We start from the raw sequence: 25343 nt of genomic DNA on the forward strand, positions 1-25343 counted from the left end.
GTGTTATGCTAGTAGTGATAAATGTAGCCTTGAGCTACTACTAGCCTCAAGCAGATGAGTAGCAAGCCACAGAGGTCTGGTGAATTCATATCTTTCTGACACAGCAACCCAAGATTTTTTTTCCCATTTCTAAACTTGTAGTCTTCAATCTCAGTCAGCGCTAAATTAAGTGTGTGCAGTAGTACTCCCCCAAGACCTGCAAACAGACCCTGATGTGTAAAATAGGAGGAGTTCTTTAAGAATGGGATCGAAAACAAATATATAAATCGGTAATGCACAAATCGGTGACCCTTGGACATTGGCTCCGTCGGTTCAGTCAATTCCATCCGTCATCTGTATGCCATACATTAGATATAATTGCTGTTTTTCATGTCAAGAACAACAGATGTCACTTCAGAATTATCTGGTTATACATGCCATCCTGTAATCCTAGGATTACCCTTCCGTATATTTGCATCACACCTGAACAGTCCACTGCTTTTTAAAGCTCATTTTTATACACCTTATGTTGGTGACTAAAACTCCTCTTTCTTTTTGTCTCTATCACCATAAAGTAATACCATCACAGACTCAGAGGTTTCCGAGGAGCTTTGATTAATCCATGTTCACTGATCCCAGCTTGTGTCTTCTGGTTTAGGTTTTTCATGTCTTTTAACCTCTTGAAGTCCCTTGTGATAAATTACTTTTCCTTCTTTAAGGTGCTCACTCTTTAACTCCTCACTCACGACATCTTGGTTGTGATGGTTCAACTCCTCCTGTCCTTTCTCTTGCTCTCTGTGATTTTATTTATGTAATTAGATACACAGTGTGTGGGTGTAATAAAATTTACATGTGTACTTTCCTTTAATGGATGTACTTTTTGTTCTAGTGTGCCATTATGGAAACACCCTCACTGCCACTGTCTCTCAGGTCAAAAAGAGATATGTTTGATATGTGATTTTGCTGCTAAGTGCATTTTATTCTGACAGATGTGATATGCGTATAGTTTGTCACAAAAACAGCCCAAATGGTAAGAGCTATTTATCGCCTCGCTCAGAAGACGAACGCCTCACCCAGCAGAGTAAAGTTCCTCTGTTTTGACTACAGCTTGAAGATTTTTGAGTCAAGCTGAGTTAAATTATGTGTTTGTATGTTTAAGGCTTCAGGTCTTTCAAGCAGCTCACTGCTTCAGAATAGAAAAACACTCCTCATGATTCATGCCTGTCTCCCTTGTTCTCTCTGACTAATGTGTCTAACCATCATCTGGTTTAATGGTTAATGAAGGCCAGTGTGTGTGTGCGTGCACATGTGTGATTTCAAACACATCGACATCCACACGTACTCTTTCAGTGACACATTTATGTTTTCTTCACCGCTCTTACACTGAAGATTGAAGTCTTGGAAATCCTTGCCTCTTGAATGTCTTTCACATCAATAATCTGTTCTGGTGGCCTGTAAATATGCACCCTTGTCCAATACTTGAAAGGAATGATTTTAACCCAAAGTGAAAAGGAACACTAATAACAGATGCTGCAGCAGAATCTTTTTTTTTTCTTCAGCCTTGGGTTTTGTCAAAAAAGGCCCTGACCAGTGTTATTTGTTACTCTCTTGCTTAGTAACAGTTGTGATTATGTATTTGGACTACGCTTGCTGTGGTGGGCTACAATTATAAACTGTGTTCTCCGTACAGCAGCAGAAGCAGCAGTAGAGTCGCAGCACAGAGTAGCAGGAGTCAGATTTTACAAGACAATGACAGAGGATTTGGTGTGAGGATGAAAAGCGAAACCTCTGTTTGGTAATGTTGCGGATTTAAACCCAGTGTTTAAAGGGAAATGGATAATGTTAATGAGGGAAAAGGGGTTAGTTACACTGCGAAGACGTTGGAGGTATGCAGCTTGTCGCTTGCAACTGCTCCTTGCTCCAGTGCTCCATTGCAAATGCCAGAAACGGCCGTTTTCTTGTTGTCTAAATGCAGTTTTCTCAAACTTGTTTTTTTTTTCGATGGACAGTGATTTTAAATTGGATCGGCAAATTAGCTCTGTAGTGAAGTCCATCTTTTTTCAAATTAGACAGCTGGCTAAGGTGAAACCTTTCCTTGCACAACAGCACTTTGAAACAGTAATCCATGCCTTTATTACATCTCGGCTGGATTACTGTTAAGGATAGACCAATACATCGGCTGGCCGATATATCGGGCCAATATTTGAGTTTTTTACTTGTATCGGCATCGGCCGATACGCGCGTGGGTTCGCGGATTTATTTTTCCCTGGCACTTTTTTTCATTTGAAAGTATGTGGTTAAGTTGAACAAAGCTGTTGAATCCTACTGTGTACAGTAGTTGTTGTTTTATTTATGCTTCAGCTTAAGTATTTGTTTATTTTATAAAGACATTACTGGAAGATTTAAGAGCACTGAACTCTTTTTTTTATTTGAATGTATAATGATAATAATAATATTCTACCTGTTCTACCTCAACTTTCCATCTTGTTTTAGTATTTTTTACTGTTCAATAAATGTTTCTTATTTTAAACTTGAGACCTGTAATATTTGTTATCATTGTGTCATTTTTTTTATGTAAATTGAGGAAGCAAAAGCAGTATCGGCCCCAAATATCGGCTCAAGAAAATCGGCAGTCCATAATCGGTCATCGGCTAAGGGTGATGGAAAAAAATCAGTATCGGCATCGGCCCTAAAAAATCCATATCGGTCTATCCCTAATTACTGTAATGCACTTTATTTTGGAGTCAGCCAGTCCTCCCTTGCACATCTCCAGTTGGTGCAAAACGCAGCTGTGCGCCTGTTAACTGGAGTACGTAAGAGGGAGCATATAACTCCCATCCTGGCCTCCCTCCACTGGCTGCCTGTGCACTTTAGAGTCCATTTTAAGATTCTTTTATTAGTTTTTAAATCTTTAAATGGTCTGGCCCCACCTTACCTCCCTGAGCTTCTCCACTCCTACACTCCTGCTCGGTGCCTCAGGTCAGCCAATCTGCTGCTCCTGGAGGTACCGAGGTCCAAACGGAAGCTCAGACGGGACAGAGCTTTTTTCGTTGCCGCTCCTAAATTGTGGAACGACCTACCCCTCCACATTAGACAAGCCTCCTCACTGTCCATTTTCAAAACTCGTCTAAAAACCCATTTTTATTCCTTGGCTTTCAACTCCGCATGAGACTCTGCTTCTGTTTTAGTGTTTTACAGTTTGTTTTATTTATGGTTTTATTGTTTTTAAATTGTTTTAAAAACAATAAACAATTATTTTAGTATTCATTTCCTGTTAATTGATTTATGTCCCTGTGTTGCTTTGTCTATTTATGTACAGCACTTTGTTTCAGCTGTGGCTGTTTTAAAGCGCTATATAAATAAAGTTGAGTTGAGTTGAGTTTTAATGAATAGCCCCTTTTACACTGCCAGATTTTCCGCGAATGTTGGGCCGTTTGGCCAGCAAGCTGCGAGCATTTAGACACACAGAGCCGGATTGGCGAGTTGATCCGATGTGCCATATTGTCATATTGGCGGAACCCTTTTAGTTTAAACAGACCAAGGCGGCCTTCCACAACGGGAGGGGCTGTTGAAGACGCCACATGTGCGAGCCACTGGCGGTGGATAAACAGGAAACAGCTGATAGCAGGAATCAGCGAGCAGCTAGTAGCAAGAGGGAAACGCAACCCTGACAGACACTGTAAAGATGAGCAACTGGGGAGACAAGGAATTGCGTGCCCTCCTTGTCCTTGCAAACGAAGAGGCCATTAACCGTCAGATGACAGGGACGGTGAAGAACGGGCCGATTTACGACAGAATCACCGAAGGACTGACCAGCCGCGGCTTCCCTCCCACGTCACTGTTAATGTGACACGCTGAGCTACACGTTTAGTTACTTGCTCACGCCCCCCATTGCCCCGAAAAAGGCGCATTCTGTATAAACAAAATTAGGTAGGCAGCATTTTGCCGCACTCCCCGGTGCAAATTTGCACAATTCCTATCTAAAAAGGACTAATGATAGCAGTAGCGCTAATCTCACTGAAAAACATATTGCACCAGTGTCTTTCACCTGTTAATTGTTTATAATGTGAAGTTGCAGCAGAGGGAGATGTTCATTTGCATCGGTGAAAAAATAATATGGCGCTCTATAGATAGGCAAATATGTTTTCTTGTAAAATGTCCAGTGTGACTGGTAACTCCGGTGTTCTAACGTGATTATTACTCAAGTGAAAATTTCCTCACCGTGGAATCCCTAATTTGTACTTATAATATGGGGAATTAATACCCCACTGAATGTTGTCCAGTAGCGATTGAGTTTGTTATTAGGCTGCTGCACTTTATAGGAATGGCTTACTTCCTACAGAGAGAGCCAGGATCAAGGCTTTCACATCCACAAGCATCTTCCCAAGCATCTTTGTGACACTTAATCACTTAGGGTAGAGTATCCCTGGCTGTAGCTTACCCTGGCAGCTGGCCTTACACTAGAGTGAATTGTAGTTGTAGTTTCCAGGTGTATACCCAGTAACAAAAGACAAGACAAAACCACACACACACACACACTGACCAGTGGGATAATCCATGACCGAGATGAGTCTCCATTTTTCTGTCTTCCCAATACATTAAAGGAATTGAATGTGGGATTGACAGCCACCTGCTTGTTGGCTCCAGGCTCACAGCTGCCGGCTTTCCCAGAAACCCACTTCAAACAGAGCGAGCAGCTTGAGACTGATTGAAGCAATTTTCAGCCAGAGCAAAGTATCGCAGCTACTGTGACATCATAGCCTCTTCAGTGTCTGCTCCAAGAGAAGAAAAAAAAACACACACAAACGAGAGGATAGTGAGCTGATAGAGGACGAACCACGTTCACTGGAGATGTTGGTTTAATTCCCTGACCACCAGACAGTGAAGAGGTACTGTCAGTCTTTCCTCTCTTGAGGAACTCTGTGACCTTCGCTCCTGTCACATGCTGACTGACAGCCACTATTGTACAGAAAGTCTTCAGCTAAAACTCAGGCTGTTTTTCAGAGGAACAGCAATCCCTTCCTCAAGCTCAATCAGGGTTCGATAGATTTCCTGAAAGTTGCTGTTGCTCATAGTATATCTGGTCAGCTTTTTCATGCTCCATCCGCCAGAGTTCGCTCGCTCACTGTATGTTAGGAAGAGGTGTTATAATGCACCTGGGAAATCATATTTCATCATTATCAAAGGGGTGTTTTTCATTTACTTCTTCATCAACCGTAACAATAGTCTTTTCTGACTTCTGTATGGATTCTGATCCAGTCTGCTCGCCGTGCATTGTGCAGATATCCAATGAAATAAGTAAATGAATTCCTTTGAGTCGTGCTGAAATGACACAGTCAAACAATACAAAAATAAAATGGATAAGGGGAAATGGAATTTCATCAGCCTTGTTATTAGTTTTAAATGTGCTTTGTTTGAATACCCTTAGATGACGCAGCAGAGTCCGATGAGTCCGTGGTGGACCGCAGCTATGTGAAGAAGAAGCTGGAGCATGGGTTGACACGCATCTGGCAGGTTGGAAAGAATACTGTAACCCGTCTCTCCTTGCATAGTCGTAGCATGTCTCTTCCTCCCTCTGCCTCGTGTTTTTCTCCACAGTCATCCCACAAGCTGCCATGTCTCTTCCTCTCACAGCTCCTTGCTTTTCTTTTCATTTATTCTCCCAGATTTCTGTTCAACTCAGAGTTGCTGAATCACGACTTCTCCTCCCTGATGAATCACCGTGTCCCTCTCATTTCTCTCCTCAGGACGTCCAGTTGAAAGTGAAGGCCTACATCCTGGGGACAGACATGTCCAACTTCAAATACGACGATTTCATAGTGGTACTCGATGTCATCAGCAGGTACGCCGCAGGGCCAGGACAGTCAGCTCATCCTTGTTTTCCACTAATTGGTTTTCATTATCTCGCTGTCCCTGCCCCTTCCTCTGTCTTGTCCTTTTTCTCTCTTTTTTTCAGGTTGACTTACTCTTACATTTTTTCCCCTCAGACACTTAGCTCTCACTAACTGACTGAAAGGAAGAGACATGTTTGTCAGTAGAATCCAGGATGTTACTGTATACGATTTCAAGCCCACCTGGAATTATCTGTATTCATTTGTAACATAATATTGAACTTTTCTGTAAAATCTAAATTCGCAGCCAAAAAGCTTTAAGTAAGTTTACATTCAGTGTTTGTTGATCTTATCTGTCTACCTATGTACGTTCTGTAGATGAGATCCTCTTTTTATGTCGCAGAACAGCTGTTTGCTCAGTCAGCTACCGAAAAATGTCACAAAAGGTTCCTTTAGATCACTGACTTTAGCTGCAGACTTGTGAGGTCCTTCATCTTCAATACCGCTGCCACTGTAACGACACATTGTCTCGCCTTTTGAATGGCAAGTTGCAGTTACTAGAGCAAGTCTGTTTACATGGCGTCTCTATGCCCCTGCTGGCTCAGCTGTCAGTCAAACACGCACAGCAGTCCTCCTCCAGAGAATTTGAAGCTAAAGATCATTTAGAAAATAGCTTTTACAGTTTTGAGTGCAAAAAGGCATGGATTTAAGGGTAATTTATGCTGAAGCACATGGGCACAGAGAGGAATTTGTGTTATTTTTTTTTCCAATAAAACCTTAAAATGACTACTTATCACTTTACTTATATAGATAAAAATCTGGAAGTCTGTCAATAAAATCATTGCCTTAACCACAGTAGCCCTAACCTGCAGTAGTTACATCATGGTGCAGATGTGCACTCTAGATGAAGTCATTATCATTTGAGGTTTTAATAGGCAGCCATCAAATGCCTCATTTCCACTGCATGATTCGACTGGACTCTGTTCACTTTTGGTACCAGCTCCTTTTCTCTATTCCGTTTTCCACCACAGATAGTAAGTAGCCTAGTACCCCTAGTATCTGGGTTGAGTAAACAAAAAAAATTGTGGTTGCTATTGACAGTAGCTGGCTATTTAAAAATGGTGGATTTGTGCAGGCAAGATTTTTTGGGGGGCATTTTTTACCTCTAATGAATAGGATAGTCTGCGCCAAAGGGGGAGAGAGAGAGGGGGATGACAGGTAGCAAAGGGCCACATGCTGGGATCAAACCCAGGCCGCTGCAGCAAGGACAGAGCCTTAATACATGGGCTACCTGCTCTACCCACTAACCCACCGACACCCAGTCTGTAGTGTATTAACTCCCCCTCCTAATATTGGTTTAGCTCACTTGAAACCTCAACCAAGTGTTAGAAATGGAAAACCAAAACAGACCAAGTCAAGTTGAGCAGAGCGGCTGTACCATGCAGTGGATCCATTTGTTCTCTTTACACCGGGTCTCCTCACTCATCAGATGCGCACCTGCAACAAATCCCTTTCCCCCTATCTCTTACCTTTCCTCTTTGCCTTCTCTCTTCTTCATCTTTGGTCTCTCTGTTATCATGTACTCCCTCATCCTTCAACCCTCTCTTCCAGGTTGATGCAGGTGGGCGAGGAGTTCTGCGGCAGTAAGTCAGAGGTCCTGCAGGAGTCTATCAAACGCCAGAGTGTCAACTATTTTAAAAACTATCACAGGTGAGATGTCTCCATTTCTGCTGGATCATTACCTGGATTGTGTGACAATTAGATGTACCTTCTGTTCATTCACTGAGCTGAAAGGAGTGATTGTGTGTGAACAATTAGACATAGAGTGCATAGATCTGATGCGCAGTCTTCAAGAAAGTCATTAAGACAAAAGCAGATGATACTGATTTCAGGACAGTGCGTGTCTTGACAAAAAAATGTACACACAATCACAACAATTGGCTGCGTCAGTCGCACCCTATTCCCGGCGTAACTTTCTTCGGAGCAGACGTGTAATTACACAGCAACACTGGAAACTGAGCTGGAAGCACATTTACCTCTTGATTATGTAACCCCCTGCCAACCACATGCATATGTATGATTTCACACAGACAGCGCCCCATCATCTGATATGATTTGCATTGATCAGCACTGTGATTACCTGTCATGAACCACTGATAAGATTCTTTAATGTCACAATGCTAATAAGCTTCATCCCTGTGACACATAATGGCAAAGGAGGGGGACACAGAGGCATGATGGGATACATCTGTAGGTTAGAGCTGATCTTAGTTTAAAATAGTAATTGGAATTGAAAAACAGTTAGGTAGAGGTGACAGACCCGAGAAGAGGAAGAGGAGGGGGACACCAGACAGCATTATGAAGGCACATTACCAACCGCAGCAGTGTGCACACATGCTCTCACATACTCACACATCCGCACCGCTGCCCAGGAGGCTTCCACCATGCATCATCTTTACATTAGGTTTGATTCATTTTCCAGCTGGGTGTCATTCCCAAAAGAGATTACCCATCAGTGAACTCTGACTGGCTGATGCCTGCGTTTGTCAGCTGCCTGCAGTCACACACTCAGTCATCGGGGTGGGTGTATTCTTGGCCCCTGCGGGCGCAAAGGACAGTGTGACATTGTCAGGGTTCAGACATGATTAATATCTACGAGCTGTGCCATTGGTTGTTTCTGCTTTCCTGCCTCATTTTCTCTGATTGATTGACATGTTTTCTTTAATTCTCAATGCGTTACATTTTAGGAAGTGTAAGGGAAAGATGCCAGTGTGTGCAAAATGAACCTGCTTCAAATGCAGCTGATATCCCCTCTTTATTTCTCTGCCTCAAGGCTTCCATTTCTTTCACTTCTCATTCTTTCAACACCTTTAAGACAAGTCGCACGAGCCACTGCAGTGTTTGAAGTCAACACTGCTCTGACATTTCACACAGAAAGACCTGATATTGACCTTGCGGGTGACTGTCAGGGTGGCTGTGTTGAGCTGTGATGACAGTTAACATGAAAACATGTTACACACACACACACACAAACAGAGAGTCTCGCACACCTCTTCCTTTTCACTATGTATCAGTGACCTTTGCTGGCTGTTTGGTGTCTGTACATTCAGCCTGGACTCTCGGAACACATGTTAAAAGACCCGAACACACTGCTGGCACGAGGTCAGCAGTGGACACGTGTGCTTTTTCTTGTGTCTTCTTCTTTTTACTTTTTTCTCCCTGCATGTTCCCTTATCTTTCTTCTCATCCCCTCAGGGCACGACTGGAAGAGCTGAGGATGTTTCTGGAAAATGAGACGTGGGAACTTTGCCCTGTTAAGTCCAACTTTAACATCGCCCAGCTCCATGTGAGTAGGAACCACATCGCAGAGGAGAGAAAGCGAAGCACTGACAGTAGCACTCATTTATTCTTCACTGTCACTCATTGCACCCCCGCCACTGTGAGATTTGCATAAGGATATGAAAGACGAGGGATCCTGCTCAGTGACTTTTGTGTGTACGTGTATGTGGGTGTGTGTGTGTGTGTGTGTGCAAGTGTGTCAGCCTGTGTATCAGCACGGGGGAGTACAGTTCACTGCACATCATATAAGACAGATGAAGATAAAATGGTTCCTTTTGATGTGTATTTTAGAGGATTTTATTTCCCACACTCATAACAGTTATGAAACTTAACATATCAGTGCCAAATAGATCATGTACAGCCACAACCAAAATATTTATTTCGTGGATTTATTCCATAACCAGCTCAAAGGAAAGATCGCTGTGCTTGTAACGAGTTCAGCTCACTTCACCTAGAAGCAGAAATGATAAATGGAAAGAAAGAGATGTCGGAAAGATAAATGGAGTTAATTCAATTCCTTTTTTTTTTTTTTTTTTTTTTTTCATTTTCATGCATCTTGTTTTCCCCATCATGTCAGTTTTGCTTGGGCACATTTTATAACAAACAGACTTCACAATAAAACCACCACCATCAGAACTGCATATGTTTACATTATTGTAAACAGGCAGTGTGCTTTGAGCCTCTTGCAGCAACATTCTCTTAAATTTATTTTATATTTTCTCCTGATTTTCTGTTGACAGAACAAATTATCATTGCACTTAGATTCTTATCTTTTTAATGTTTGTCACATTTGGTTGATTATGTTCTGAATTGTTACTGTTTTTATCACTGAAGTTCTTTCACACCCGACAGATCATTTTTGACTCCACAACTATGATCCTTTTAAAATGATTTCAGGAGCACTAGGAGCATTTCCCGATTAATAAATAATACAGGAAGGCTTGTCCTCTAATACCATCTACAGCCTAAGGAGAGCCCATTGTTGAAGGTCAATGACTTGAAGGGAACAAAATAATGCATGAAGAAGCAGGTTGCCGAGCAAGCAGGCAGTTTGCTTGCGTTGTTGCCTTTGGGCCAAGATATTTCCATGAGAACATGCACCTGGCACCTGACATGACCTGTTATGTCAATGGTTTATTTTCTGTTTTCTACCACTGTTTTCAGCCTTATCACGATTGCTGATTTGCAAACGCAGCCATTAATGATCAGCAACATTTTATACTGTAGGCTTTTTGTAAGATAATAACACAGAGCAAATTCTGAAAAGCTCCAGTTTCTAGACCTCCGTTTCTTTTCCTTTGTGCCCCATTTGCTAACTTACAAACTTACATCCATCTCTTTTCTGTCTCTGTCTCATCTCCTCCAATCCAGGAGTTTAAGTTCATGGGTCAGTGTCGTTCTCCGTCCGTTTCCCCAAGCAGACAGGCAGCCTCTTCGACCAGCCCGGCTCAGGAGGAGCTGTCTCTGTTCCAACAGTACCTTCAGGAAGGAAACCCCTTTGAGATGCACGCTGAGCACAAAGAGGAGGAGACAGAGGATGTGCTGGCATCTAATGGGGTAAGTGGCGACTGTCAATGAAACACAGTGGTAGCCATGTTATACTGTCTTTCCACATGTGGACCGTGTGACATCATGTCTTATGATTCAATCTCATTACCTCCAGTGAGATACACCCACTTACATGAGTATGTATAATTAACAAGGTTACCTATTGAGGTGCATCACCAAGCTGATTAATTGGGACATAATCACTGTGGGTCATTAAGTTGTTTACAGCAGCTCTCAAGCTGTCATCACCAGAGCCATAACAAACTTTTATCAGCGGTGCAGGGCCAGCAGTGTAGAACGTGCCGTGATTATTGTAACACTCTGGCACATTGTCTGACTTGTGATATAAAAAGCAAATGAAATCCATGGGTAGATCGAGCAGCTGGGCAAATAATAGATTGAGAGTGGAGCTCTATGTATTTGTCATGTAGTTGTTTTCCTGTAAATGTGTGGGTCCTCATCCAACTGGATTCAACAACTTCCTATGCAAAACTCCAGCCCTCCAATACTGGACATCTTTTTATTTCTTAGAAAACATTTTATTCTTTTTCTTTCTTTCTTTTGTTAAATATAAATAGGCAGGACAATATTTAAAGCAAAGTTAAACTACTAGGCCACTTAAGTGCCAAACGCAGTTGACAGAGACGAGAATTCTTTGCTTTCTTTGAGAGTCTGTGTCACTGTGCATCCATCAGTGTGCTTTGTGCAAACTGCATCTTCAAACCAAGAAGAAGAGTCGAGCTTTGGACGTAGCAGGACCCTCTTGTCTTGTCCAGCAGCTCAAAGCAAGCACTTCCGCTTTGCCTAGTGAATCTTAATCTGGAAACATAGTAGGCAATGCATGTATCAGTATGTTAAACAACAGCCCAACAGACGCAACGAAATCAATAAACACTTATGCCAGGGCCCTCGTGTTTGTTGAGGGGAGTTTCTTGTCTGTTATCACACACACCAGCAGTGCCTCTTTGGTACCTGCAGATTTCCAGTGAAGCGTAGAAATTGCTTCAGTAGACACTGATGGGCAGCCTCAGCACAAACACTGCCTGTCTTCATGGTCCTGTGTTGCTGCTAGCTGGACAGATTAGCTACCTGCTCCTCCTATGACTAGTATAAAGTCCAAAATAAATTAGTTGTACCTTCAAGGCTTATGCAGCATTCGCTTGGACTGAGTCAGACGGTGGACATCGGACCAGATATCATTTTAGAGGATGAACGCATGGCGGTAAACTTGGGTGAAGCCGGCAGAGAATACCAGCAACTGTCCACCATCTGCCTGAATCAATGTGAATGCAGCATTATTTGTTGAATGAAACCTTACTTCAAGAAATTACACAGGTGCCCCGCCAACCTGACACGCCACGCACTTTTTTATATATTGATGTATTATCCTTCCAGGCTCAACATCAAAAGCAATATTGCACTGTCTAACATGTCAGGCTTACAGGAGCCCTAGCTCGGCTCACTTTTAAGCTTGTAATCCTTTCTATATGGCTGTTGTGTTGCCTGAGCTTGCCGTTAAGGACAAAGAAAATATTGTCTTATTTCAGGGAAGCTTTAGCCAGACTCTCCTCTGGGAGGTGAATTAATTTTCTGCTTTTTCTCCTCAAGCCAGTCTTTTCATAGTTTTGTACCCATTAGGACAAAACGACTGGGAGGTTGTACTTTCTCTTTAATAATTAATTTTAGATCATTTAATCACAGCCTTTTCACACAATTTGGTTTTACAGCGGTTTCTTCTTCAGTAGCCAGTTTTTATCTGATGACATAATTTCCCCATGGCATCATTTTTTCTTCACACTTCACACTTCCACAGCTGGTGATGTGTCAGCAAAGTTTCACAGCATGTTATAACAGCGTTGTTTTCTACCCTTGTGCTCACTTCAGTTTGACTGCATTTCTTTTTTGACTGTTTTCCATTGACTTCCATCTGATCTTCCCCAATTCAAGTACGAGTCAGATGAGCTGGAGAAGAGTGTGTATCAAGATTACGACAGTGACAGTGATGTCCCCGAGGAGCTAAAGCAGGACTACGTTGATGAGCAGACGGGCGATGTCCCCCTCAAGAGGTCAGTTCCCAGTCAAACTGTTTTACACAACAGCGTGTGTAGCGTTTTCCACGTTTATCTATTTGTGACGGCCCGCAATGACATTCGTAATGCTGTTGCAATAAATACAGCGTTATTAAGGGCATCACACTCTCAGAGTAAAGACTGACTTTGGGCTTAGACCGAGCAGCAGAATGCCAAGTGCAGTTACAGTGAAATTTAACAGTTCATTAATTCATATATAGAAACAGTATGCTCCGTTTCTTAGAACAACAGTGCTCTCATTTTAGTGTTATCCATCGTTAATCCATGTTCCCTCGGAAACTGCGCTACCCACAGTCCAGCGTTGCATCTAACCTGTGTAATGGCAGCAACAGAAAGGTTGCTGTCGCTCACCTCTGCAGCACCTGCTCCTCTAATCTAATCCACCAGTCTGATCTGACCAGCTCCGACTGATCTGACCACAAACTGACCGACTAAACAATTCTCCACCATGCGGCTCAAACTCAACAAACTCCTGCTGAAGGGGGAAAAAATAAGGTTCCACTTGCAATGTGTTCACGGGACCACAAAAACCTCCAGGGGACACAGATCACAAAAGGACACACACAAAAATAAGAAAGCTGACACCTCCTCATCATGAGCTAATTCTGTGGGAAACACTGAAACGGTACGCGGTATATCCTGGTGTCCATCCCTTCTTCCCTGTGCTATTTTAAAGTAAATGAACATGAGCACGGAAAAATAAGTAACTCATGTTAATCACAGACACAAAACAAAATTACATGTCTTTCATCAAGGAAGTTCTACACACACATTCTATGCATTTAGCAATGATAATTTTGCTCCCCTCTGCCTAACCCTGCTAAGTAGGCAGAAAGCTCGTATAAAGCTTTTTTGTCTACACATGAAAAATTCTCTTTCTTCCCACCTCCTCCATCTTGATTGGTGACTATTGAAAGATCAGTCACCACTTAACAAAAGCAGAGGCAATCATGCTCCTCTGCACCTTGTGTAAAATGATTCATTTTCATTTGAAAGAGAAAATCTGAATGCAATTTAGGAAAGTTTTGTATTTTTCTCATGTCATTATCACCCAGTGTTGAAGTCATACTGTATGATTAATGCAAGCAATTACCACTGTAGCATGTTATAACTGGAATTATTTATGACTTTATTGCTTTTGTTTGAGCATGACAGAGTTTTTTTTTTTTTACCCTCCTCGTTCAGTTTATAATGTTTTCGTCATGTGTATGTGGTGGACTGAATGATTAAGAACCCAGGATTATGTGCGTTTGTGCATATCTGAGAGCTGACATCAAGTTTCACACCGGATTTGCACGGGAAACAAGACATACAATACTATTAATTATTCAGTAGCTCCTTATTACAGAAGCATTGTTCTAATAATCATTTCCTGTCATGTAATATACAATGACTTATTCATGGTATCGTGATGTTCATGCTCAGCGTTGAGTCTCGTTATTTCACAGATGTGACATCGCCTGGTACTTTTTGCTTTAAATCTCACGCCTTCAATTTCCTACTCCCTATGTGTATTAACCTGACATTAGCCTATAGTCGCTAAAATTCTAATTTCCCATTCTTATAAGCAGGAATCACTAATTGTTAATTACTGAACGGGTCGCATGGTCACATCCAGAAATTAGACGGCCCATGTAATGATTGCTGGTTAATATGGCTCAATAGTCAGTGTCAGGGGTCTGGTACTCCAAGATCACCAGTTCAGAGACTTTACCACCGGGGTCCTCCTCTGTCCCCTGCATTGTGTAATGGGTTCTGATTTATCAATTACAAGACTCTGACCCCCGTTAAGGTTTTTGAACCTGGCCGATCGTTGCTAAGGATTAGTGATGTTAAGATATATTACTGAGTCTCACCTCTTCTCATGACTCTGCCCTACTTTCTGTCTCACCCCCTCACGTCCTTCATGCTTCAGCGTGTCCCGGGAGACCATAAGAAGCAAGAAAAAGTCCGACTACAACCTTAACAAGACCAATGCACCGATCCTCACCAACACCACCCTCAACGTCATCCGGCTTGTCGGTGAGTCCCTCACACGCATACACACAGCACACACTCTAACTCTCCGTGAGAGCTTCCCAGCTGCAGTGGTCATCCTCTCCAGCCTGCTGAGGTTTCTATTTAGTCACTATTAAAGCCAGCAGCTCTTTGCAGTCGGTACGCTCAGGTCTCTGCCGCCACCTGTGTGACGTAGCTGCGCTAACAATCGTTACTCTTCAGCCTGAGCTCTGACCTTCCGTTTCCAAAGAGGTGTTCATACATCTTTGTGACGTGGATTTAAAGACATCTTGGCCTCTCCTTGGCAAATCGTGCCCTTCTCAGATGTGACCCTCTTGAAGTGATTTTCATCATGTGTGGAAAGGAATTAGACTTGGCAGTTATCTCTTCTGTGTGGTTCATATGGCGTGAATAAATCTTCTGCTATATGAATTAATTTGATAACTCAGCTTGATACAGACCTGACATTATTCTTAAAAGGATACTTTGCAGATTGTTAACTAGCTTTGTCTCATAACAGTGTGGCTAGTATATGGAAAAGAAGTGCGATAAACTTTCTTTCAGTTTTATCAGCATCCATATCTCAGTGCTCATATCTCTGCTCAAATGTGTCATCCAGTAGACTTTAGCTATTGACTTAAAGCTTAAAGCTAGGACTGTTGCCTTAACTACAGCTTATACTTGAGCATTTTTGTATGCCACCACTGACACAAAGAGTGTGGAAGCGAATTGAGGGAGCGACACTCCCCCCTCTCTCTTTCTCTTACTTTCAAACTCAGACTAAACTCAGATCAAACTGTAAAACTAGACAGTAGTGATCAAATATAAACCAAGATTCTGTGACTGTCTTCAGAAACATATTTTAGTGCACTGTTTAGCTGTAATATGAGAATTTTTGAACAAGAAGTGTGTGCTATACTGTTTAAAACTTTGCCTAAAAGGTTTTTAGAAACATATTTTAGCTTAATGTTTGACTATAAGTGGAGATTATTTGTTACCAGCCAGCTGCCATGTTGTTTACTGTGTTAAAATGGCCAAGCTCGCATTACGTCAACCACCAGTAGGAGTGTTAATTGGTCCATTCTGGTAGTTGTAGGTTTTCCACTTCTTGAGCAATAGTAAATTACACAGCCCTTTTCCTTTGTTTTCTCTGTTTATGTAGCACCAATTTCAAAAGTATTTTGTCTTCTTTCTGCATAGAAAAGATTATCTTTCCAGCAGTGAACATTAAAAAAAAAAAAAAAAAAAAAAAATCTGGTCCCGCCATGTGTTTTCATTTAGAGTGCCCATCTTCTTTTTACACTTCAGCGTTTGCTGCACATGCAGTACAAAATACAATAATTGATTTCCTTTGTCTTTTCTACACAAAATTGGTGATATTGATTTAGAGCAAGTGGCAAACTGAGCTGAACCAAAATTTGATCCCATGCAATCACTTCTAATTCAGTCTGTGCAGCTCTTTGACGGAGTTAGATTGCTCCCCGAGTTCTCGGTGCACAACTCAAGAGAAGGGGCGTGAAAAATGAGAGTGTGAGAGAAATAGCGCTGCCTCAGTGGCACAGCCAGCTAGATTGAGTTTATTTCTTCTTTCTTTTCCCTCCATTCATCAGTTCTGAGTCAATGGTAACCTTGTTACACCCCTGTACCTCTGTACTTGTTGCTTTTATTACCTCCCTGCTAAATTGAATCCTTGCCCTTGAGTGTATGCAAATGCAGCGTGTCCCTGCTCAAGTTCTTCCCCAAAGGATGTGGTTCCACTTTGATTAACTTCTCGTAATTTAACTCTTTTAATCCCCTGTAAGATGTATTTAAGAACAAAGGCATTTCATTTGTTGTCAGCTGATACAGGGTAAAAAAAAACTTTAAATAAAACCCAGTATGTGTGTCCAGAGCTGTACACCTAGAAATGCAACCAGCAGTACATAAAGCTTGTCCAACACACTTCTTGTAACTACTTATTTTCTGTCTCTATCTCTGCACAGGGAAGTATATGCAGATGATGAACATTCTGAAGCCCATCGCCTTTGATGTCATCCACTGTGTGTCACAGCTCTTTGACTACTACCTGTATGCTGTATACACATTCTTTGGACGCAATGACATGGTACAGTATTTTTTTAATCACTATGCTACTGTTTGATTAAACACTGTATATTTATGTTGAAGAGCAATGTAACTGTCTCCACTGTCAACATACATATGTGATATGATGTCATTTCCGTAACCGCTTAGCCTGTTGGGGTCGCTGGGGGCTGGAGCCTATCCCAGCTGACATTGGGCGAGAGGCGTGTACACCCTGGACAGGTCACCAGACTATCACAGGGCTGACACATAGAGACAGACAACCATTCACACTCACATTCACACCTACGGACAATTTAGAGTCACCAATTAACCTGCATGTCTTTGGACTGTGGGAGGAAGCTGGAGTACCTGGAGAAAACCCATGCTGACACGGGGAGAACATGCAAACTCTGCACAGCAACATGCAAACTCCACCCAGCTCTCCCGCCCTGGGTTTGAACACTCTTGCTGTGAGGCGACAATGCTAACCACTGCATCACCGTGCCATGCTCGAGACCAACAAATGATAAAACCGGGGGTTTTTAATACATCTGACATTTCCAGCAATGTTTGTTGTGACGAAACAGGCCAAAACATGATTTTTCCGTAACCCTGAACAGGTGGTTTTTGTTCTTAGACCTACCACACGTTAACCACAGCATTGTCACAACATAAAATTGGGTAACACTTTACTTATGTACATTATGTACATGTCATAAACATTTATGACTGCTGTCATCAAGTGTCATTCGGTGTTTGTAATGACAAGTTGACATTGTTTGGGTTGTCTTGATTATGACAACTTGACATTAATCAAAGTGACATTACCAGAAGTTGTCTTTGTCATGACAAGTTGACATTAAATTTGTTTGGGATGTCCTTATTATGAGAGGTGCATTTCTTGTTAATGTCAAGTTGTCATGACACAGACAACTTCTGGTAATGTCGCTTAAATTAATGTCAAGTTGTCATAATCAAGACAATCCAAACAATGTCAACTTGTCATTACAAAAACCGAATGACTCTTAATGACAGCAGTCATAAACGTTTATGACATGTACATAATGTTCATGACAAGTTCATGACAGTGTCATGTCACCCTTATGTAGATACCTTCAAGTAAAGTGTTACCTAAAATTGAAAATTAAAATGCAAAGAAACATAAAGTTTCAACATATCCACTACATATGAAACATATAAACTTAACACATGAAACATGGTTCGCGGAAACATACAGTGCCAGCATTTATTCTGGCAGTTGGGTTTTGACAAATTATTGTGGCACAAATGTGATGAAATTGTAACTTCACTGAAAGTTGACACACGCTGATGCTGAGAAATGAGACAGTGGTGTATTCTGACGAGTCTACAAGTGTCAAGACGGTGCTCTAGTGGCCCAGAGGTTCAAGGTTTCAACAATCATCAGCAATATCACTGTTCATTGTCCAGTATGACGTGCCCATCTCTCTCCCCTCATTTGCTGTAGTCTTTCTACTGTCAACTTTTTTTGATAAAGGCATAAAATGCTCTTGGGGACAGTTTTTTTATGTGTACCATCCATTACAGTGCTACTAATAATTAAGAAATGTAAGCTCCCACAAGTAATCAGGAGTTTTGTAATTTTTTTTTTTCCATTGAAATGCCTGCAGTTACATATAACTTCTGCTGTATCAGGGGTATGGAACTTTAAGAGAGTTGCCTGCATTCATTTCTAAAGATAGATTTTAGATACTTTCGCATTTATTAGATGATATACATTGAAATGAGGGGAGAAAAAAATGCTGCCTCGTCTTTTTTCATTGCTGTCTCTCTCAGCATAAATTTAAGTTGAATGTTAGGTTGCGGTGTGGGAGCCCAGTTTCCCCTGCTCCATCTTAAGACTATCATGTCGTTTATACTGTGCTACACAAAGAAAGAAAACAGCGTTTGTGTCAGTATCACCCTCGGGGAAGTGGTAATGATAGAAACAGAATGACTTTCCCATTGAGGTGGGGGGATAAAGTGGATGAACGCTCCGTGGGGGCCGCTCTGCTGCACATTATTGATGTCTATGTGTGTGTGTTTGTCACGGGGAGATGAGGGAAGGGGACACGCTGATTTGACAACTTGTCAAGAGGTCGCTTTTCTCATGCGTCTTAATCTGACCACTATGAGTTAATGGACAGAGTGTGAGTGTGTTTAATGCCTTTACTCATATCGCTCTTTCTCCTTATCACTGTCTACTCTCTTCTCCTCTTTACACATATACTATATGTCATATGCTCCTTCCCACCCTTCTGCTCCTTTCACATAGCATCACGTCTTTTATCCCTTCTGCTTTTTCCCTCTCACTGTTCCCAGGCCATTTATTATCTCTCTGTCTGCATCTCTCTCAAACTCTCACTTTCTTTTTCCTGTGTGGGTCTACTCCTCATTAAATGTAATATCGTGAACTGGCCTGTTTCATTAATAGTCTTACTCAAAGAGGCACCTACAGCAAAATGCTAATGCCCCTATGAATCTTTAAAAAGCTTGTGGAAATTGCTATGCACATATGCTGGTATTCTGACCTAGGCTATGCTCTCTTTACACCACTGGAATCAAGATGGAACTGCTTAACTTCTCCAGTTGAAGAGTAATGGGTGACATTAATATTTAAAAGGGTAAATACCCCATTATCTGTGTGTATTGGTCCTGTCAAGTCAAGCTGCGCTATTGACTCTTGTCACACACATGCTAAAGATGCACAAGAGAGGCAGAGTTACAATTAGGTATTTTAAAAAGTGATAATCTTTCCAAAAAAAATATAAAAAGTTTGCCCCATTGGAATAACTTGGATGTTTCTCCTGGGTGTCTACTCCATGAAGAGACAGAAAAAAGACACAGTAAGAGAAAGAGAATATGACATAATGTGAATTGAAAGATGGAGGAAAGATAAAGAAAGAAGACGATGTACTGTGCAGATCTGTTTTGCAATATGATGGCAGAAAGAAAAAAGAGAGGCTGGATATTGAAACAGCGAAGTGGGAGAGATGTGTTGAGTCAGAGCTGCAGAAAGAGAGAGATCAGAACAGGAAAGTATCTGACACGTGAATAGATTGCATCTCTGAAAAATGAGCAATAATGCAAGAAATGGTTCTTTATCATTCGGGACTCCTGACTCCCACAGACAGTTCCTCACAATGCCTGATATTCATCTTGCATGCACATGTGCGAGCCGAAATGTTTACACCATCAGAGTCTCCTGTGACGCAGAGCCAAATAAAATGCCAACCAACTCTCTCAATTGCTTCCTGTCTTCCTTCAGATAATTGTGACCCTGGCTGATAATATAATTTAAGATACTGGTATTTCACTGGCGGCCAGGTTAGCTTATAGTTGGAGTTGCAATTTCCCCTTCAAATGCAAGGCCATTTAACTCCTTTGGGATGAGGGCTGTGTCATTAAAATAGTGCTCTTAGTGTTACACTTCCCCTAAAATTGGACTTTAAAAAAGGGAGATTGAAAAAAGGAGGTCAAAATTGAAGCAGCAGAGGTCGAGATGTCCTGACTTCTTGACTTTAAGTCTCATAAAGCAAGTCCACCACAGCTTTCATTAGGTCCTCCTTGCTTTCTAAGTGCCACCGTCTTTAAAACCTCAGAAGTTTTTATTATAAGCCTTTATAAGCCTAATCATGATGATTTCGGAACAACGGGACCTCGGAACAGTGGGTTTGATATGGTCGGAACAATGGGCTGTTGGACCAAGGGGCAGACCCCCTCTGATGGGGAACCGAACTGAAAGTGAAACTTGTTACTGCTCTCTTCAAAGCCAGACTCCATTGACAAAAACAGTAATTTTACCTCGCTGAACATGGGAGCTGCTGGTCTACTGCTGCCTTGATTGGCAGTTTTGTGTGTGTCTGTGTTATTGTGTGATTTTGCTGAATCTGAACGAACCCTTTAGAACACCAAAGTAACACACACTAGCTAACTGATCGAGGCAGTGGTACATCAGCAGCTCCTTTGTTCAGTGACATTAAATTACTGTTTTTGTCAATGGAGTCTGGCTTTGAAGAGAGCAAAGTTTGACCTTCAGTTCAGTTCCCCATTGGAAAGGGCTGTCTTTTTAGAGGTACTGAGCATACCGGAGAAATGAGACCAGTGCTGTGTCTGAAATCACATACTTCCGTTAGTACACTTCCATGTAGTATACTACGTGCATTATGTACTTATTGGGGTAGTGCATGAATTTCAACAGGGTAATGTTGTTTCAAACCAAACCGACCGCAAATTAGCTAGTTGGCAAACTAGCATTAGCATTTGCGTTATCGTTTGCTTGTACCAAATCATTACAGATGGCTAAATTAACCCAATTAACATACTGCTGGTTTATACCCGGCAACAGTATAGTGGTGCTGAGTGCAGAAAACACATGTATTTGTACAATGCAGCGACTGTAATGGTCGCACAGTCCTCAGCCATTTCCAGTTTGAAAAGTGGTCCCTCCCCTTCCTCTACGTAGCCAAGATGGTGATCATTGAGGGCGAGAAGTGTCCATAGTTCCACACTTAACTTCTTGACCGTTTTGAGTGCACCATCCGGATACTCATAGTGCACTGCATTTTTCCATACTTCCCAGTGTGAAGGCACTCATGCACTCAAAATATTAAGAGTACAGAAGTACGCGATTTGAGACACAGCAAGAATTTTCTTTGAGTTTGGATTCTTCGTTCATTGTAGGCATGAAAGAAAAACAGTGTTTTCTTCACAAACTCAGCATAACACTGGGTGAGTAATTCATATACAAATGATGATTTCGAAGATGAAGTATTCCTTTAAGCCCACTGATGACATCATCAAGGTTATCTCTGATGACATTTTTTTTTTTTCTTCTTTCAAACCTTGGAAAGCTTCCTCCGGGGATAGAAGACATTATAGAACTGTTTTCACAGGCTGTGTAGCACTAGTGGTGATACAGAAACTGAACCTCTGAAGGACGTTTTCAAACATCACCACGCTTTGTATCACATCTGAGAGATGTAAAAAGGACGATGTTGAACTGGAAGCATGTTTCAGTTCAAGGACAAGTGCAAGATAATGTGGGAACACAAAGTAGACAGCCACTATGTATCCTGGTAACAAGGTTCAACAGCGACTGGATATTACTTTCATTACTAATTGTTTTTTGCTTTGTGTTTTATATTTTTGTAATTTGAGATTTTGCTTTTTCCTCTCTGCTGTCCATTCATTGCCCAAAGCCCGTCCCAAGCCCGTCTTTGCCAGCTCATGGCAGTAGGGATGCAGGCACTGCCAGGGTGTTGGGCCCTGCTTGCTTGGTAAGAGTAGATCTCTGGAAGCATTATGACTCATACACAAGGTTTTTCCCTGCCTTGTGAGTGCAAAACACTAGTCAACACTTGTGGTGTGGTTGATTTGAAGCCCTTAAGGTGTGCGTGATTTGCTTACTCAAGTGACATCGAAAACATCTGAAATGGATTTCAGAGGCTTTTAGATGTTGTGTTTGCTGTGCTATCTCCCTCGCCACGCTCCTCTTTTACCTCTCGTCTGTCATCCACTGTAGCTGGTGTGATTGTCTGAGTTTGATGTCTGTTCCTCCCCGTTACTCCTCCCTCCTTCGGATAGGACTCGACTAGAAGCAGAAAGTAAAAATTCTCTCGTCTCTGACTACGTGAGATGAAAGCAGATGTTGCAGTGTGTATGTGTGTGCGTGCTTTCACACTCTGCTGAAGTGTGTGTTCTTATAAAGGAGCGTGTTTTTTGCACGGTGCCGACACTAACTGTGTGTGTATATGTGTGTGTGTATTCTACAGTATGAGTCATCGGGTCTGGGCCTTATCAGCAGCAGACTGAGAACCACACTGAACCGGATCCAGGAGAGCCTCATTGACATGGTGAGACTGTAACTCTCCCTTCCTCTGCTCCCTGTCTCACTTTCTCTTGTACTGATTCTCTCTCTCTCTTACCATCCCTCGTTACCTCATCGCCTGTCTCATTTTGTGACACAAACATGCTCTCCTCTCCCTTTTCCTTATGTGCCTCTCTCCTCTTTATGCCTCCACCTGCATTTTTTTGCCCATCCACTCTATCCACCCTGAGCACACGTCTGATCCCACAGCCCGTATCGCCACAAAATGCATTATGGGTCATCATTATCTGGCCAGTGGTCACTCACACGTACGCACACCCCTCTGTGTAAGTGGACACACCAGGGTGAATGCGTGTGTTATTCCATTAGGGTTTTCAATCACTGCTCCCCTCTGTAAAACTACATAGTAACAATTAGTCTGGTGCGGTCCACTCACTACACTTCTGTCTGATAGTGTGTCCTTCTGCAGTCTGTCTCCTCTGATACACGATGAAGCGGGTGCCATCTCTCACTTCTGCCTTTTATTAGTCTCCATATCAGACAGGCGTGTTGGCCTGTGTTCACAGAAGCCACACTTGGACTTAAGTTTGGCCCTAATATGCAATACCATTGAAGTTTTGCACCCCTGCAGGGGAAAATAGCATTGTGTTGATGTGTTGGCGTGGTCTCTCTTTGTTTTTAGTGAGAAAAAACAACCAGATGCGTCCCCTGAGTCTAATTATGATAGAAGTGTGAGTGAATGGCTCACTGAACTCATGTTTTCGTCATCCTGCCATGATTTCAAATCTGGATACTCGTTTTTATGTATTTACAAATGTAATTGGTTATTTACACATGTTGGTTATGTACATTACTATTCAGAGGTGCCAAGTTCAGAGGCTCTGGAAACCAGACATTAACTCAGCTTTTAATTTAGCTCAGAGTTGCTGTGTCAGAAAATAAAGAGGCCATAATTGCTTATGCATATTGTAATTGGATTTTTTTTTTATCATATGTCACAATATGTGACTCACAATCTGTTCTGAAAATGAAGAAGAAATATTCTTTTCCCATAGTACATCCTGTTTTTCATTTTCTAAAACCCTGTGGGGCTTTCTTAGGGTGTCTGCATGTCCTTAAAATGTCATAAATTCTGTAAATATTAGGCCCTAAAGCCATTAAATAGTCTTACATATGAATTTCTGAGGTCTTAATTGCCACAAACCTTTTAAGCAGATGCTATTTGCACCCAGGTGTGTATTCCTGGGCATCCTAGCTGGCAGCATCAAAATATGACGTTAAAGGTATAATATGTAGTTTTTCCACATAAAAATGTCTAAAAACGAGTAAACCAATATTATATATTTTGTTAAGAAATGTAATGTTTCCAAAAAATTTTCAAACCCAGATAAATATGAAATATTAATAAAAGTTACGGAGCGTGTCATTAGGTCGCATGTCAATGGCGACGTAACTCCAGTTACCATAGCCATTAAATGAAGGAGAAAAAGAAGAAGCAGACCGGATGAGACGTCAGAGAATGAACGTTACTGTTGCTAGGCTAAGCTATCTCGTCATGGATCATGATTATGCATTGACGGTTGCTGCACCTCCTGACAATGAAGCTGTCCCGGTAAACAAGCCGGTAAAACGGAAACATACGGGTCAACCAAGCGATCCCAGAAGAATTTGGGATAAGAAAAGAGCTAAATCCAGGATAAATATTGGTGTGGCCTTTCCGAGATGGAGAGAGTTTCGTGAAAATCTAGGACTACAATTTGACGCCGACCTCGCGTGTGTTCTACTAGACAGGTAAGCAAACATCTGGCAGATGTTATCGAAATATTAATCATTTCCATCAGTGTACTGCAAGCACTGCTGCCCGCCGGGGCACCAGCGCTCCGGCCAGCGGCCGGCAAGAAACGTTACTATTGATAGTTAGAACAGAGTTTGACGATCCGGTGTAGGTACCAGATCGGCTTGGGCTGCTACACCAGCCGACGGACCCTATTTGCATAACGTGAATATAACTTCAGTAATATACCTCGTCCATGAGCATTTCTCTGCTGCTGAAGCTCGCTCTGCCAAAAAAACTGCCACAGTCGGTTTCGGTTTCACGGAGTGAGGAACGTCAGATCTGTATCTGTTATATAACTACAACTCCCATGATCCCACGCTACTTCGTGACATCATCAAACTCCGTCTTTTGTTATTATTTTGGTTTGAGACCCCTAGCGGCAGAAAATTACATATTGCACGTTTCATGCAAACCGGTCTATTCAGCTATTCTGCTAAAGTTTATGTGCACAATGTGCATTCAATTCCTGTGCCTAACCCATTCACCCACCATGTCTTGCTTCCTTCAGAGATTGTGTCGCTCTATTTACCACGTCACCTGACTTACCGGCAGTACATTTGTGACTTTTTCCTCGTCAATTTACCACTGAAATGTCAGAGAATATCTGAATTGGCACTAGCGGAGGGAGCTCGGAGTAGAGCCGCTGCTCCTTCGCATTGAAAGGTGTCAGTTGAGGTGGTTCGGGCATCTGCCTAGGATGCCTCCTGGGCGCCTCCCGCTGGAGGTGTTTCAGGCACGTCCCACTGGTAGGAGGCCCCGGGGCAGACCCAGAACACACTGGAGGGATTACATATCTCGTCTGGCTTGGG

At 42.1% G+C, this 25343-nt stretch overlaps 1 protein-coding gene across 1 annotated transcript in view; it reads left to right on the forward strand.

Moving 5' to 3' along the window:
- The window catches only part of vps50 (VPS50 EARP/GARPII complex subunit), a 138783-nt gene that overhangs the window by 71243 nt on the left and 42197 nt on the right, over positions 1–25343 (forward strand). The window contains exons 14-22 of the mRNA XM_033637672.2: positions 5408–5493; positions 5727–5821; positions 7422–7520; positions 9066–9156; positions 10521–10706; positions 12645–12763; positions 14703–14809; positions 16768–16889; positions 22642–22722. Of these exons, the coding sequence (XP_033493563.1) occupies positions 5408–5493; positions 5727–5821; positions 7422–7520; positions 9066–9156; positions 10521–10706; positions 12645–12763; positions 14703–14809; positions 16768–16889; positions 22642–22722 (986 nt within the window). The remainder of the gene's footprint in view (positions 1–5407; positions 5494–5726; positions 5822–7421; positions 7521–9065; positions 9157–10520; positions 10707–12644; positions 12764–14702; positions 14810–16767; positions 16890–22641; positions 22723–25343) is intronic.

This window comes from Epinephelus lanceolatus, chromosome 16, assembly GCF_041903045.1.
Source record: "Epinephelus lanceolatus isolate andai-2023 chromosome 16, ASM4190304v1, whole genome shotgun sequence".
In the NCBI taxonomy this organism is placed as follows: domain Eukaryota; kingdom Metazoa; phylum Chordata; class Actinopteri; order Perciformes; family Serranidae; genus Epinephelus; species Epinephelus lanceolatus.